The 17,428-nt window shown below is 44.3% G+C and overlaps 1 protein-coding gene across 5 annotated transcripts in view; it reads left to right on the forward strand.

The window, feature by feature from the left end:
* LOC144692596 (uncharacterized) overlaps window positions 1-17,428 on the forward strand; it is a 71,437-nt gene that overhangs the window by 36,953 nt on the left and 17,056 nt on the right. For 4 of the 5 annotated variants that reach the window (XM_078561616.1, XM_078561614.1, XM_078561617.1 and 1 more), the window contains 5 exons: window positions 2,479-2,571; window positions 5,330-5,494; window positions 7,213-7,369; window positions 13,561-13,655; window positions 16,840-17,010. In XM_078561616.1, the coding sequence (XP_078417742.1) occupies window positions 2,479-2,571; window positions 5,330-5,494; window positions 7,213-7,369; window positions 13,561-13,655; window positions 16,840-17,010 (681 nt within the window). The remainder of the gene's footprint in view (window positions 1-2,478; window positions 2,572-5,329; window positions 5,495-7,212; window positions 7,370-13,560; window positions 13,656-16,839; window positions 17,011-17,428) is intronic. The other variant, XM_078561615.1, reaches the window with a different exon arrangement.

Here is a 17,428-nt window from a genome sequence, read left to right on the forward strand (position 1 = left end):
TCTCATTCCTCCCGATCTTGCATCATTTCTCACCAAACAGTTTTAATTTGTTCATGGGATGTGGGCATTGCTTGCTAAGCCAGCATTTATTACCCATCCCTAGTCACCCCTTGATCTCATCCATCAGACCCACCTCCTACTCTCTTGACCCTATTCCCACTAAACTACAGGCCACCTAAATTCTTCCTGGTTCCTGTTCTAGCTGACATTATGAATGGTTTCTTCTCTTCAGGTACTGACCCCATCCCTTTCAGAACTGTTATGATCATCCCCTCCCCAGAATACCTACTCTTGATTCGTCTGTCCTTGCAACCTACCATCTCATCTCTAATCTCACTTTCCTTTCAAGACCTTGAATGGGTTTTTACCTCACATACCCATTCCCATCTATCTTGCAACTTCTTGTTTGAATTTCTACAGGTTTTGTCCCCTGCCAGCACATCATATTGATCATAGTCAAAGCCACAAATGAGACATGGGGGGGAAAAAAGAACCAGCACAGGCCCAATGAGACAAATGGCCTCCTTCTGTGCTATAAGATTCTGTAATGCCCTATCTGACTGGGGCCATAGTGCATTATCCCCCTTGTTTGCCTTAGCCTCTCTGCAGCTTTTGACATGGTCAACCACCATCCTCTCCTCTGTTGTCTAGCTTAGTGGGACTGCCTTGTTTGTTTCCATTTGTACTATCTGGTCATGGCCAGAGAATCTTCACCAATGCCTTCTCTTCCCATCACGACTCCATTAACTCCAAAGATCTACCCTTGGCCTCCTCCTCTACCTCATCTACATGGAGGCACTATCGAAGACATGGGATCACCTTCCACGTGTATGCTGAGAAGCTTTATCTTTCCACCACCTCTCTCAACCCTTCTCCTTTCTCTATTGCCAGGTTGCTTGTCCGACCTCGGCTTTGAATGAGTTGCAATTTCTTTCACTAAATATCAGTAGGACCGAAGCCCCTATCACCCCACCACATATCTCCCTTACCACCAATCCCATTCCCCTCTCAAAGCATTGTCTCAGCCTATGCTCTGAAATTATTTCCCTAAGCCCCTATGCCTTTCCATATCCCTCCCCTTGGAACCCACCTTGTCCACTAAATGTTTGGTCACTCCTTCTATTATCTCCTTTTTTGCCTCAGTGTCTATTTTTCCCTTCACACATATGAAGCAGCTTTGGATGTTTTTTGCTGTGATATAGGTGTTATGGCTTTCGTTGTTGTTATTATAGGTGCTATATAAATGCACATTATTATTATTCAGTGATTTGTTTTTGCAAATACACACATGAAGACACTACATCATGACAGGACAAAGCTCAGCTATGATGCTCTCCGTAATCAAACAGGCTGCCAAAATTCATTATTTAGCTTTACACAGGAGGCAAACGCTTAGCTGAGGTTTGCAAGAGCAGCTTGTGCCTTTAGAATCACAATGCATCTTCAGGAGAAAACTCAAGGTGGGAGGAAGAAGAAGTAAGTGTTGTAAACTCTAATAGTTGATTCTACTGAGCTGTGCCATTTTCCATTTCTCGTTACAGCAATAGCTAGTCTATTACAGATATCAGTTTAAGGCAGGGTTATAGGAGCAGTCAGCCAGAATGGGAAACCTCAGCTGTATCTCCTCAATATGGATGAATACTAAGGTAGCCTGGAATTAAAAAGTCTTATCAAATTGTTTGCAGCGAACTGTGGGTTGAATGTGGCTGAACATTTTGTTTCCATTTGGCATATGAAAAGAAAACCTAGGGCAGAAAATTCTCCCCCTAGTAAAATATGTGAAGCTGATGACCAACCAACCCTGATGATTGATTTAAATCTCCTTAGGCCTAGAAATGTTATAGCAACAAGAATAACATTTAAATTTCATCTATAACTTTAGTTATGGTTCAGTCATGAACAGTAGCCATAGAACAGCCTCATAGACAAGGCCAACCATGCTGTCTCTCAATGGCCAAATAAACCTTTTCCAACAGGAGTCACTCAAATCTTCAGGAGTGGGAACTGATCTGATTTCTTTCCCCACCCTTGTGCATTTGTGCCCCTATTTGTGACCTAGCTAAGATCAGCTAACAATCCAGGGATTGAACATGGATCTTTCCCATTGTATATGCTCAGTCTCATGTTGGACAGCGTCTTAGTAATTAATTCTTTATAGTTAGTCTAATGTGGTCCATGTATTTCCTTGACTATCAGGCTTTGCCTTTGCCTATTAACTAACATCACTTTTTGGGCAGTACCTGTGATTGTCTGAATCATATTGAATTGTGCTCACTGGGGTGATTGTGATTTTGCATCATGACGATAAGTGATCTGTAACAGGAGGCTGATCTGCTGTCAGTCATTTCACATTATCACCCAAGGTTAAGATAATTCCAGTGACCCTTTCTTCTATGCATTTTATTTGCACAATAGCCTGAATAGTGACTCAATACAGGTTGTTGTCATCCTGACCCTATTCCTATATATTCTTCATAGAAGCCTTTGGGAGATAACATTACTTCTGATCCAATATTTTGTGACAGTTTAAAGAAGAAGTCTAATATCAACCTGGCTTTCGGATCTCCAACGGTAAGTGACATTTTATTCCATCCAGACTTGTGCTATATTTCTTAGGGATGCTGGGTTGTAGGTCATTTCTGTTCATAATTTTCTAGCTAAATGTTAACTGGCCACAGGATAATGTTTAAAACACTTGTCCAAAATGGCATAATGCTAGAGGTCTTAAGTTATACTGGTGGATGCACTTCACTCTCTGCCTCAGGAAAATGGAGCTCACTGACATGCTGATTGGATATTTGGTTTTCTGCAAATCCCCAGAAGATTCAAATTGTAACACCCAAAGTTGAAGTAGGAGATTAACAAATTGGTTTAAAAAATTGCCTGGCCTTGTATAGAATTGAGACAGTGCAGCTGAGGATCTGGGTAACTTTCCTTCCTCCTGCCACACACTGTGCTGCTGGTTTCAGGTATTGGTCTCCATCAATACCTCAGGCTCCTCTCCTGTGTTGTGACCTGAACCCTGGATCAGTTTAGCTTGTCATCTGTTTATTTTCCTTTCCTAGTTTCCTAGTTTCATTATGTGGCATTTTTCCATGTTAGCTGTTACTTGCCACTCATCAACTAATACTTTACTCACAACAGATACTTGACAGTAATTCCCTGGTTTATTCCTTTGTTCCTTTTTAAAGAATAATGTAATGTTAGCTCCTTTTTCTATTTATTCCAAAAGTTAGTGACATGGGTGTGACTAATTTCATTAGCCTTTTTTTGAAGTATGCATTTTATCCAGTCCTAGTGCTCTGCTTTCCTTTATCTTCTCAGTCTATCCAGGCTCCATCATGTATGCAATTTCTATTTTGTTTTAGTATGTCCTCTGTTTGCCGCTCTCCTTCCCTGTTATACTGAGGAGACAGTGGAACTGTGAACACAAATCAAAATTAATTTAATTTAATTTTTGATATCATGTCACCTTTGTGACCTTTCAATGGTCCCAACCATTTCATTTTCATAATGTTTACTGTGTACGTATTTATAAAGATTGGCATTTCTTTCAGTATGTATGCCCTTTTTGATAAGCGGGTCATTTTCTATTTCACCTCTCCTGAACAGTTTCTTACCTTCCTTTGCTTTGTTCTTTTATTCATCTCAATTTGCTATGATACCCAAATCTTTGTACTATAGGAATTTATTTTTTGCAGTTTTCCCTGAATTATATCTGTTGTCCGCATTGTCCTTTTCCCTCCATTGCCTCGTTTCCATAGTTCTGCATGTATTCTGTAGTTCTAAACACAAGCTACTTTACTGCTGTGTATTTTCCCTCTAACAGTGTTGTCCAGTCCAGTTTCCTCAGCTTACTCCTCAATATCAGCCCTTCAAAACATGATTGTTTCTATTGTGTTAATTCTCTGTTCCATTATTAGACTAACATTTTACTCTGCTACATTGTGGTCACTATTGCCGTAGTCTGGCTACTACAGTCATAACATTAGTAAGAATGTATGAATTTCTTTTGAATGCCAATAGGTACAACAGGCCTCTTTGATTGAAAAGAACCCCATCTATCTGCTCCTCAATATAGTTTCGCTATCTGTATATATTTCAACCCCTTCCCTCTTCAGAAATTCACCTTCAGTCCATTTAAACTGTTTTTTGATTTCTGTCCTTCACCATTGGGACCTTTCACCACAGTCAACAGTGTGCCTGGATCAACATTTAAAATTTCCTTCACACTCTTGGAAACTTCAACTTTGTCACCACTGCATTCACCTTTCCCAGAGAGGACAAATCTAATTTATTGATGTTTTCTACATTATTTATATTCCTGCCAGCACATTGGCTGCTCACCCCTGTACTTTCTCAAGAGTAATAGTCGTGCTTAATGATTAGGTGACTGCACTGCATACAGTACTCTGGGGTGAATAGGTGGAATTAAGATAATCAAAAAGGGAAGGGTTTGTTGGGTCAAGTAACCTTTTCTAGTTCCTTATTTTGTTTAGGTTTTTATTTCATAAAAAAGTAACAAAATAATATCTTGGAATATCTTGGAGATGAATTGATTGCAAAGTCCTTATGCCCATGTTACTTATGGTTGCTGTTTACCTTCCCTTTGAAGTGGTGTAACAAGCCCCCAATTGTATCAAACCATGATGGCTCACCACAACCTTCTCATGGCAACCAGGGGTTGGTAATAAATGGCGACATTTCCAGAAACTCCCATATCCTGAGGATGAATTCTAAAATACACTCAGGTGCCCATAAAATGGCAAAATGCTAGCAGGATTATTCAAATATTATATTTGAAGCATATGATCGTTGGAAGCATAGAAAGTACAGGACTGGAAGGACTCTGCAGTCCCGCCAAACAACCCAAACATTAATGCCCCTTAATCTGGCCAATGCTCCATTAAATTGTTCCACACCACTTGCCTCCCTTGGGCAGGTCTGTAGCACATGTTCAATACCCTCTGTGCAAAGTCATAAAATTTAATCTCTCTATGCACCTTCCCTCTTGAGCCAAAGCCACAACCCCCGGTTGTACAGTTTGTGGCAATTATGCGTACATTATCTGAGGTCAATTATCTAACCCTTTAAAAATCTTGGCTATTTGAATAATATTTTCCACTGAACCTTCTCTTCTCCAGAGTAGACAATTCTAAGCATTTCATCTCCACTCAAATGTTCAGATGCTTGAAGTAAGTGTCAGTGTGGTGGTCCTTTTCTGCACCATTTCCAAAGCCATGATACCCCTACTGTAGTAGTGATCAGGATTGTATACAGTAGTTCAGCATATGATGTACATTGTTCTCCTTCTTTATGTCCTCTGCAGCCTGTGACTATGTATCCACCCACTGAAGCAGGCTTTCATGATGTGTTTGGCAATGTCTGGGTATGGACGGAAGATCAGTTTAATGGGCTTCCAGGGTTTGAAACCACATACCTGTATGATGACTTCTCCAGCCCATGTTTTGATGGCAGGCATACAATGATCCTGGTACGTCATATGCAATACTTTTCCTGGAACTGTGGGGTTCATTTTAATTCAACTCGTTCTGCAGAAACCGTGCGGGTGGGCAGTTAAAAACAGTCAGGTTACTGAGCCGCTCAGATCCGATATTAACTTGCAGGATTATGCAGGTAGTTGGGACTCAGCCCTAAAGCAGACAAATTCACATAAATTTATACAAATTGGGTTCTCATTGTGGTCAATAGAAAGCCAATGCAGTTTAACCAGAGCCTGAGTGAGAGAAACCACTCCGGCTTTCCTGAGAAGACAGAGTTAGGTCTGCGCCTGCTTTGCCAATAGAAGAGGCTCTTCTCCTAAGTGTGGAAATCTTTTTTGTGGGGTGAGGAACAGTAGTGTGCTCCTCCACAAGGAAAGGTGCAGCCACCCTGCCCTAGCTTCTTCCCCAACAAACCCCGCCCCATTCTTCCTTCCTTCTTTCTCTCAGGATTGCCTTGAAATCCCTTCCTCTCCTTGAAGCTTCTGCCAGTGCTGTTATCGAGGAGGTGTTTAAAGGGGTGATGGGAGTTTCCAGTTCAGCTGCCATAATTTCAGGTGAAGAGCTGTGGAAACTCTGGAAAACAAATGTGTAAATGCCATTTTTCCTGGGATTTCTTTGGCTTTTCCAGGAAAGTTATGGCAAATCAGTGAACAAAGCCATCTGTGGAAATCCGCCCCCAGGGCATTATTTTGAGCAGCCCAGTTGACTTGCCTTCTCCCTTGTTGGAAGAGCACCTCGTGGGTGACAACTGATTTCAAACATTATCTCAGTTTAAGAAATGTGAAATGTTTCAGTAAGAGGAAACATTGAAATGGTTGCGGTCTTCTTTGTAAGAAAGCATCTGAAGCTGAGTTAATCCAACTCCTTCATCAGATTTAGAGATTTTAGGGATATTTGTAGACTGAAGTGATCAAATACTCCTCTCATTATGTTGGTCATATGGGGTGGGAGGAAGATTTTCTCTCCATCAGGAACCTCTCTCTCTTAACCCTCTTGACGATAACCCCACATCACTGGTTCTACAATCGGAGGTGCTCAACAAGTGGGAGGGTTAAATAGTGGCAATGTGAAGGTGGATAAATACCCTGTTGCTTGATGATTTTGGGAGACTGCGAAGGATTTACATATACTTTCTCTGAGGTGGCAGAGTGCAACTGTTGGTGACATTCAACTGCTACTTGAAAGTAAAGACTCTTCCAACCTTGGTGTGAAAGCCTAGTGAGTAAATAACAATAGTGTTACCGTTGACTCAGAAGAAGCACTCTTGCTTCTTAGTTGGAATGTTCAAGCCCCACTTCAGAGACTTGAGCACGTAATTCAGGCTGATCCTTCAGTGCAGTACTGAGGGACAGCTGCACTGCTGATGTGCCATCTTTTGGTTGAGCTGTTATGCCTTCTAGTTATGTGGATGTAAAAAAATCCCCTGGCATTAATCAAAGAACAGCAAGAGAGTTCCCCTGATGACCTGGCCAGTGTGTGTCCTTCAACCGACATCTCTAAAATAGATTATCCAGTTATTATCTCATTGCTGTTTTTGGAATCTTGCTGTGCACAATTTGGCTGGAGTATTTGCTTACATTACAATAGTGGCTACACTTCAAAAATATTTCATTGACTGTGAGGTGCTTTGGGACAGATTGAGGTAGCTTTGAGTAAAATAGCATTCATGGTGGGTTTGTTGACTGTGGTTTTATTTCTATGTTCACAGGGTGGTTCCTGGATCTCAACAGGAGATGAGGCATCTAGGTTTGCAAGATTTGCCTTCAGGAGACATTTTTTCCAACATTTGGGCTTCCGCTTGGCCAGAACATGCAACCGGTTGAAAACTCCAGTCAGAGCGCTGAATATTGAAACATTTATTGCAGGTATGGGAGTAAGCAGTACAAAATCATCACACTGTTCAATCTTGGAACAATTGGAATACTCAGGATAAAAATGTCATACAAACCAAAAAGGTCCCAAGTCCAATTATTGTCTTCTACTGGGAACTAAGAAAAGCAAGAAAATGGGCCCAGAAATCCATTTGGAGTTAAGGTTAAGGGCATTGACCTGATTTTCTTTGGAAAAGAGGAAAGATTAAGTTTAATTGAAGGTTTAAGGATTATGAAGATGATTTGTTTATTTGAAACAAAAGCAAAAATGTTCAAAACACTCAGCATGTCAATCAGCATCAATAGAGAGAGCAAATGAGTTAATGGCCGGAATTTTCTGGCCCTGTTGGCATTGGGCATCATGGCGGGCTTGGTGGGGGGGGGATCAACATAGCGAGAGGGACAAAAATCGGTTTCACGCCGTTGTGAAACGAGTGTTTGATCTTACGCTCCACCCATCAATGGCCGGCTGCGTTTCCCACCACTGCACGTTAGGAATCTAATTTCAATACTTTAGCATTTCATTATAAGCCCTGCTTAATGGAATCATCCCCCCACGTCAAATTTACTGCCCACACTGGCCTGACTTCAGAAGGGTGTACTTCACAACTGCTTTTAAAAGGCGTGCACCTGGCAACCTGAACTTCAGGGGGAACTCAGAGGTGAGCGCATATAACCTTGTGCAGCATTCACAATCTTCGCCCATAGGATCCGCAGGTTGGCATAGGCAAGTCACTTTTTCCCGGCTGGCTTTCAGTGAAGTGCCGGGCAAGGGCTCCTGTGCAGGTCAGGCCGGGGCGAGGGGGAGGGGGTGGGGTGGGGGATGGTGCGGTGGGGGCAAGGCAGCACAGACTGAACGAAGTAATCAAGCACGTGCCGGGTGGTGGGGGTGGAGGGGATGAGGGAAGCGGCCACACATTTGGAAAAGCTTGTCAAAAGTGAGCATTCTTCCTCAGCTGAGACTGTTCAGCTGCAACTCCATTGATCTGCTCGGAGTCGGGCCTCGGAAGTTTTTCTGCCCACTCAAGTAACGCATAAACATGGAAGTGCCACCAAATACTCCAGAACCTTTCAACCCTCGGGCACAGACTGCAAATTAATGTGCATTTTAGTGGGAAGCAGAGCAATTGGCCGACTGGGCAAGTTGTAGAATCCCTTTGCGAAAGGTGGCCATGGCACAGTCGCTGTTGGAGATGCTCACACCCCCTTGCAATGTCTTTATTAAGGTTTGGACCAGTATCCATTGTGGTTCAAGTTAACAATGCAGCCTTGCAGTGTGGGTTAGGTGAATGTCTGCGTCTGAGCTGAGAGCACAGCATCCAGTCCAGTGGCCAAAAAGGTCAAGTGGAGTGAGGTGGAGGTGGGTGGGGTTTCAGACAGCCAATGAGTGCACTACACAATGGACATCCAAGAGTGGCCAACACTCTCCTTCATGTGTGAAGGTGCCTTCAGACTTAACCAAGGGAGATTCTTAGGACACCTATGCTAAGCCCCATGTCTCGCTCCTTGATCCTGCAGGAGTAGAACATCAGGATCATAGAGCCTGGTGATTTAGCGGTGTGTCTCATGGCTTACAGGGAGCGGAGAGGAAGAAGAACAGAGCGGTGGAGATGCCTGGCTCGGTAAAGGGAGGAGCACCTCCCTTCAGATGAAGGGGGTGGCAGGGCCTGCTGTGTACGCAGCTTAAGATGCACAGAGAGCATCGCTCGTAGACACCTCGATGGACCCGGGGTCTATGGACGGCTCCTGCCATTCCTGCAGATGACTGAAAACCAGTGTTCGCCGATGACTGCGCATGTCTAGGGAACTGGTTAGTCACATATGCTGCGGAATTTGGCGCCACGTGAACATGGAGGGCGTCCACTGCCAGTGGCTGTGAAAGTGACCATGGGGCTCAATTTTTACGCTAGTGGCTCCTTCCAGGGCTCCACAGGTGACCTGTGCAGGATCTCGCAAGCCTCTACACACAAGTGTATCCAGGAGGTCACGGACGCCATCTTCACGAAGGCAGAGAACTTTGTGCATTCCGCCCGGGATCAAGAAAGCCAGGAAGCAAAGTGTTGGGATTTGTGTAGATCTCAGGTTTTCCATAGGTACAAGCGTGCCATTGACTGCTCTCACATGGTGCTTAGATCTCCATGGCAACAGGCAGTCAACTATGACAACCGCAATGGCTTCCACTCGCTGAATGTTCAGCTGGTGTGCGACCACCACAAACACACCCTGCAGGTCTGCGCACGATTCCCAGGGACTTCTACACCCTTAGCAGGTCTCAGATCCCTGACATTTTCCAGGGTCCAGAGAGGCTGCAGGGTTGGCTCCTCGGAGACAAGGGCTACCCACAGAGGACGTAGCTGATGATACCCGTGTGGCAGCCTCAGGCTGCAGCAGAGCGACTGCAACCTGGGCTTTGGTGGAGCAAACTATAGGCATTTTGAAAATGAGTTTCCGGAACCTCGACAGGTCCAGTGGAGCAATACAGCCCACTGAGGGTATCCTGCTTGCTGCATGCTCCACAACCTGGAGCTGCAATGGCGGGGGGGAGGATGACCTTCATGAGCAGGAGATGGAAGAGCTGCTCATCCCCGACGAGGAGGACGTTGAAGAGGATGACGGTGATGAGGCCATCGCACTAGCCAGATGAGGCAGGCACGCTCAGGAGGCCCTTCCAGCCTCAAGATTCATAGAGAATGATGAGATGCAGTGAGGACAGTCCTGACATCCTCATCTTGCACCTGTGAACGTTTGACTCCTGTTTGGCTGATGGCAGCGCACATACTCTCAGTGCTCAGGCTCATGTCATGGAGACGCAGTGGAGGCCCTAATAGTCACTAGATTCCAGGAGGATGTTGACGACATACAGTGAGGACACTCCATAGATCTTCATTCACACAGCCTCTGTGAATGTCAGACTCCTGTCTGGCTGAGGGCAGCTCGCTTGCACTCTGTGATCAGGGTCATATTGAGGAGATGCAGCTGTGAAACTTTAAATTGCCCTGATCCTTGGTCTGTCTTCAGTACCTGCCCCCTTCAGGAGCACAGCATCACCGGTCACAGGTGCTGAGGAGATGGGGGCCAGCCCCACCTCAAAGGTGCTGAGAGCACACAGAGAGAATGATGGAACTCTGTGGTGCCTGCCCACGACATTCTGGCAGCAATGACCAACACCATCGAGGTGCAGGCATCAGAAATGTTTAGTGAGTGTGAAGCTGGACCATCACTTTGATCTGGTGGTTACAAACTGCACAGGGAAGAGGCCCTGAACTCAGACACCTGTCTTTATCTTGTGCAGAAACCAAGGTTTCACATCTGAGTGACACGAACACTGCTTATCAGAACAAGGAGCGGTAGACAAGGAGGCATTCTTCGGAATTTATTTACAATAGTGAACATTATGTACAAGTGATTAACACCCGTGCCCAGGCTGTGCAACTACATCTTCTTAACCTTCCTAACCCTGCCGCTATGTCTTGGCCATCCACAGCAGAGGTGGAGGAAGCCTGCTAACCGCTACACCCGGTCTCTGATGACCTTGACGGACATCCTCTGGAGGGCCGAGACCTGGAGGATCCTGACCTACTTTCGGGGTCCTGCTGTGTGGCAATGTCACCTTCCTCAGCCTGTAGAGCTGGAGCTGCGGGGTCACACAAAGAGGGAATTTGGATTGGCCGGACATTCCTGGAGTCACCTGGGTGGATGGCCCTGGGTGTCGAGCTGCTGGTCCTCCTCCCTATGGCTGCCTGAGGACCCCTGCCTGACTCCTTGAGGAGAAGGAGAAGCTGGAGTGAGGTTGAGCTGCCCCCCCACCCCTCTCACGCTGACAACTATGGCATCAGTGATGGAGTTCAGCCCATGCAGCAGTACTGAACCGATGTCATGGACCAAGGTCTCCATGGCAACCGACATCCTACCGGTGTTGACCTCGGTGCGTTGGCATGCCGGTGCTTTCACCTCAGCCTGAAGGTGGACGGACTCCTCCCTCATGCCTTGCAATCTGAGGAGTGCAGCGGACATCCCTTCCTGATGTTCCCGAGCTTGTCTTTGCAGCTCCAGCAACTGGGGTACGACCAAGTCCAGAGGCTCCTCATCTGACTCAGACTCAGCAGATTTCTGGCCTCAAGAAGTCCTTCAAGTGCCAGAAACCTGGGAAGTCCTTGCCTCCGCTTGCTGTGGATCAGACAGTGCAATGTGATCTCCAGATTGTGACCCCAAGGCTACTCTGGAACTAAGCCACTGAGATGTGTGTCCCTGCGCTGGTGGAGGGTGTGGGTGAGCATTGTGATGGGTCTTCAATTAGGGTGTCATCAGATTCTTCTTCAGAGGTGTCTTCAGGGCTTGAGTTGAGGTGTGCCTGCGAAAGCAGGGAGAGATAATTGGTGCATGGCAGGGGACTGCAGAGCAGGGGAAGTGACTCACAGCATGGTTGTCTGAAGGATGTTGCACTGCTGGATCCTCACTTGGTTGAGCACCGCCGACCTCACTGTCAGCACAGGAATGGTCCAGCTCGTCACTGGCCAGCTGAATGACTCCATTTTCAAAATCTGTGAGGACCTTGATGTCGGACATTCCTCCACCAGTCTGTGACCTCTCTCTCTCGTGTGCCAGCTTGAAATGCATGAATACAGGTGGGCAAAGTGTAAGCAGGACGCCTGCCAGGCCAGATGGGAATGCCTGGCATGTGTGGTTCCACCAATAGAGGAAATCTCTCCCAATTCACTATCAAAACTCATCACCATTTTACAAATCTATGTTACTCTCCATATTTAGTCAGGTGTTAATTGTTGCATTATCTCAAGTCTCTCATCATAACCAAAGCTTCACATTCCTGATATTAGCCTAATGAATCATATTTGTATAGAACAATTTCAGGAAGCCCATTGTAGTGAGAACATTAAATTGTATGTCCCACTTATAAACCCAAAGGTTGTTTGCCTTTTCCTCTCACTAGCTATCTACACTTGCACATTCACGGAATTATGTATTTGAACCCCTAGGCTGCAGTACGAATAACCTTCAGTGTCATTCCATTGTGCACATACTCTGATCACTTCTTAAAAACACATTACCTGTTAACCTATGTCTTTCCGGAAATCTTTTGAGGTTCACCTCACTATATTCTGTCATCAGCAGAGTTATTTATTTTGCTCCCTACAGCTCAAAGTCAAGTCATCTTCATATATTGAGAACAGTAGTGGCTCCAGTGTTAACCCCTGGGATGCATCACTGGCAGCTTGTGATCAACTCAGCTACACCCATATATCCTGACCCTTTGTTTCTGATATTATTGATGCTTTAGATTAATCAGAATTCTGAATAATATCGACTATTATTTAGATATTAGTATAAATACTAGAAAATATTGCAGTCAGCTTCAACACTTATTTCCTAAATTTTAAAAGGGGTCCAATCTCACCTCATGCTTTTGTATAATCTCACCCTGTCTGTTACTAGGGAAAGGACACGTTCCTCTTCTTCAGGCTCTTATGTGACACAATCTCTCTGATGTAATGTTCCAATTTTGCCACTATAAACAGGTTGAAATCCTGTCATTGCATCACATCACATTCACGTCCTCATTGTAAAACTGGTGACATGCCAGTGGAAATGAATGAATACTTCTTTAACAGTATAAACAACCCTGAAGAGGGCATAGAGCCATTAGGTTTCCGATTACTTTTGTTTTAAAATTGAACTTCTTTTGTTGAAATGCACATACCACAGCAATGTAACTCACAATGTGGCACAGCTTGCCTCCAACAGTGAAGTAAATTTCATAGTTTGAGGTTTTAAAGCAGTGTCACTGTTGTCTTAAAAGTATTTTACAGGAGGTTTAAAAACTTGCATTTGACAATTGGGAATGTAAACACACCATTGCAATATGGTCATAGTCATCTGAGGTCCCGTAGCACCTAAGGTAATCGGCAATACAATGAGGTTGTTGCATCATGCCTTGCACTCTCTTGTCTGTAGAATCCAATTAAATGTGGTTAGCATGGTTGAAATGTCCCTTTAATTGCAACAGAACTGGGTGGCTTGAGTAGCATTCAATATTGGATGACGTTCACTGGTTTGTGAGACAAGTAGAGGACAAAAAAGAAAAGCATCTTTAAGCTGTGCATTTGCAATTCTTTTGGCATTTTCCACAGTACAGAGATTTCCACTAAAGAGACATGTGTTTTCACCAGATAATCCAATCACTGTCCCCAAGGAGACTGTGCAACTGATCTCAGTTTCCAGCGCCAACACTCAGCTGCACTATGAGACGGATGTTGCTGTGCAGGTAGGTAGGTGCTACATGCCTCTCAGGCCAGTACAGTGTCAGCAAGGTTCCTTAACAGTTTGCTTCCAGTGGCTGAATTCTCTGAAAGATAAATTTTTCACAAGCTTTCTGTGTGAGATGAATTAAATGCCTCAATTCAAATATATTCTGAACAGTATTGGTTGAATGGAGTAATATCAAAAATTAAAGTCTTAGAGTAGCAGGCAGTACCCCTCATGAATAATTGTAACGTTAAATCCCAAGTGTAAAACATGAGGATTTTCATATTTGATCCACATGCCTGGAATTGCTGCTTTCTTTTGCCTCCTTTAATGAGCACTCCAGGCAAAGCTCACATTAATCATGTTACAGAACCAGTAAATAATGTCATGCTAATGTTCTACTTTACCCTGTTTCAGTATTTTTCTCTGTTGTTTCTTTTTCACTCTTCACAGTTGTGAGTCAGACCAGCGTAAAATCCCATATAACCAGACTCCCCCACTCTAGTGACTGTTCTCCACAGCTGAATTCAGTGACCGTTTGCAGGCTATATAACCAGGGGGAAAGGGAGTGGAGGGACATACCAGAGACAAGCTGGACCCTCACTTACAGTAAACATGCTTTCGAGCAGGTTTAACAGGAGTAGGAATCATTGCTGATTTTTGTGCCATAGTTACAGAATAAGGGGCCACTCATTTAAAACTGAGATGCGAAGGAATTTCTTCTCTCAGAGGGTAGTGAGTGTCTGGAATTCTTTACCCCAGAGAGTTGTGGAGGCTAGATCACTGAAATTATTTAAAGAGGAGGTAAATAGATTTTTGAAATATCAGGGAGTTGAGGGTTATGAAGAGCTGGCAGGAAAGAGGAGTTGAGGCCTGGGGCAGATCAGCCATTATTGAATGGCGGGGCAGGCTCGAGGGCCTGAATAGCCTACTCCTGCTCCGATTTCTTATGTTCTTATGTTTTGTTCTCTCTAGCCCAAGAACCTGAGAGTAATATCTCTATTACTGATCCAACCAAGATCAGCTAATTAGTGCACACGAGAGAACAAAGTGCAGAAGTGCAACCTTCCTGGTCATCATGCCTCAGGACCTGTTCATTTTTCCACTGAGCCCATATGTAGAGCAAGATTTTTCTTTTTAAAGGGGCTGCTATAAGCGAAAGACACCATTTGTCGCTACAAGCTCTGGGCATCAGATAGTTAGTATTTCAATGCTTTTGGTTATGCTTCAGAGCTGCATTACATAATTAATGCCGAGCCCAAGCTACATGTCCATTTCTTTTGTCCATTTTGAACGGGTGGTGAAATAGCGTAAGAGCCAGAGTTCTACCTGTGTCACTTTGTGTAGAAAGACAGATTGATTGCTCCTTCCTGGTAGGGGAGCGTTTTCCTCCACTTGACGCTTCACCGCTGCCAACTTGGCTGAGACCAGATTTCCTTCACACAAAATCCAAGCACACATTTCAGCTACTGTCTTTTATTGATTACAAGTCAGTCGGTTGTGTGGTACCATACCAGACCCGTCAGTGGATTAACAACAGAGGTGGATAATCTGGGGCGTCCCTATGTGGCTCAAATCAATGAACATACTTTGTTTTAATGAACAAGAAGCAAAAATGTTTTGTGTGATTTTTCTGACTCCCAACTTGCTCATTTTTAACTTAGATCCCAAGTATTTGAACTCTTCCCCAAAGTCAACCATTTCCTTGGATCAATATTGTCAATTCCTATCATAATCTTGAACATGCCATGTAGATCAACTAAAAGTTCCTTAGTTTTAAAGATAAACAAACCCAACTTTTTAAACTTTTTTTTTTACAACTTCAACTTCTCATATTGGAATCATCCAGTCAATGTTTGATCTGACGGAAACTAACCTGACAATAACAAAGAATGACATGTATTCCCATCATCCCATCAGGTGAACAAATCAGTATCTCAACTACTGGGAAAAAGCAGAACATATCCACACACTCTGTAATAGTTAATCAGTGAATAATAGCAAAGACCAGCTTACTATCTGTTTCCACTATCAACAGTCAACTCTTTGTTTCTATCGAATCATGGTTTCACAGCACAAAACCACTCACTTAATTTGGCGCAATTTGCAGTTAATTTGCAGTTTCAGTAATGACAAATTAGGATTAAGAATTTAGATCAAGTAGAAAGTTTCCATTCAAAAGCAGATATAAGCAAACGTGAAATTCTCATGGAAGGCCTTTGAAGTGGAGAAAGATCATTCGGTGTGTTTCTGAGGGATAATTCAGATGTAGGAAGGAGATGGCAGCTGTGCATTATCTAAACAAAGTCATAAATGCAAACTTTATAAATCTCCTTCACTCCAGCTGACAAGCGGTAAGTAACATTCACGCCACACAAGCGCCAGGCAATGACCATCTCCAACAAGAGAGAATCCAACCCTCGCCCTTTGACATTCAATGCAATTACCATCACTGAATCCCCAACTATCAACATCTTGGAGGTCACCATTGACCAGGAACTGAACTGGACTAGCCATATAAATACTGTGGCTACAAGAGCAGGTCAGAGGCTAGGAATCCTGTGATGAGTAACTCACCTCCTGAGTCCCCAAAGCCTATCCACCATCTACAAGGCACAAGTCAGGAGTGTGATGGAATACTTTCCACTTGCCTGGATGAGTGCAGCTCCCACAACACTCAAGAAGCTTGACACTGTCCAGGACAAAGCAGCCGCTTGATTGGCACCACATCCACAAACATTCACTCCCTCCACCACCAACACACAGTAGCAGCAGTGTGTACCATCTACAAGATGCACTGCAAGAATTCACCAAGGCCCCTTAGACAGCAGCTTCCAAACCCACAAGCACTACCATATAGAAGAGCAAGGGCAGCAGATGCATGGGAACACCACCACCTGGAAGTTCCCCTCCAAGTCACTCACCACCCTGACTTGGAAATATATCGCCGTTCCTTCACTGTCACTGGGTCAAAATCCTGGAACTCCCTTCCTAACAGCACTGTAGGAGTACCTGCAACACAGGAACTGCAGTGGAGGGCAGCTCACCACCTCCTTCTCAAGGGCAATAAATGCTATAATGAATAAAACAGATTTATAAAGGAGAGCAGGCTTGTTACAATCTTCATCTGTCTCTAAAAATCCTTGTGTTTTTTTTATTATGTGTGATTGAAATATTCTTGCTATACTGCATGATTTACTCAGGAACAGCTGGAGTTGGAGTACGGAGACCTGAGCGAAACTGGTTACTGCAGCCAATTGTTTGGAGTATGTAAGCAGGCGATGGAGGAGGAGCAGCTAGCCAGGAGCACAGGCCTTGTTCTGGGCAGTGGAACTGGTCTGATATCCTTCATGTTAACCCAGTTGTTTCGCAAGGTGACATTTTAACTGATCTTACATATTAATGTTCCAAATTAATGTTTCCTTTTTTCCTTTCCTGCCCCTTCTGAAGTGACAGAATCCTGTTATATTTCTATGGGTGCCAGCTGTGAACCTGAACCTTACCCATGTGACCATTCTATGGAGATTTACAGCATCACAGCTGAGTCAGGCCCTAACCTCACCTGATGCCCAAACAGTTTACAGCTGTTTACAGCAGGAGGGGGAGCCTTTACTGGCTTTTCTCACTCTTTCTCAGCGCTGTCTCTTTACGAGCAGCCATTGTTTGTGTCCCATACCACTCTCTCACTGACCTTCTGGCCCACTGTCTACGCCAGCAGCTAATCTTGCCTATCTCCTTCCCATCCAACTCAACCCTCTCAGTCCTGACCTTGTGATGTCAGCCAATGGATCA

Source organism: Cetorhinus maximus, chromosome 17 (assembly GCF_964194155.1).
Source record: "Cetorhinus maximus chromosome 17, sCetMax3.hap1.1, whole genome shotgun sequence".
In the NCBI taxonomy this organism is placed as follows: domain Eukaryota; kingdom Metazoa; phylum Chordata; class Chondrichthyes; order Lamniformes; family Cetorhinidae; genus Cetorhinus; species Cetorhinus maximus.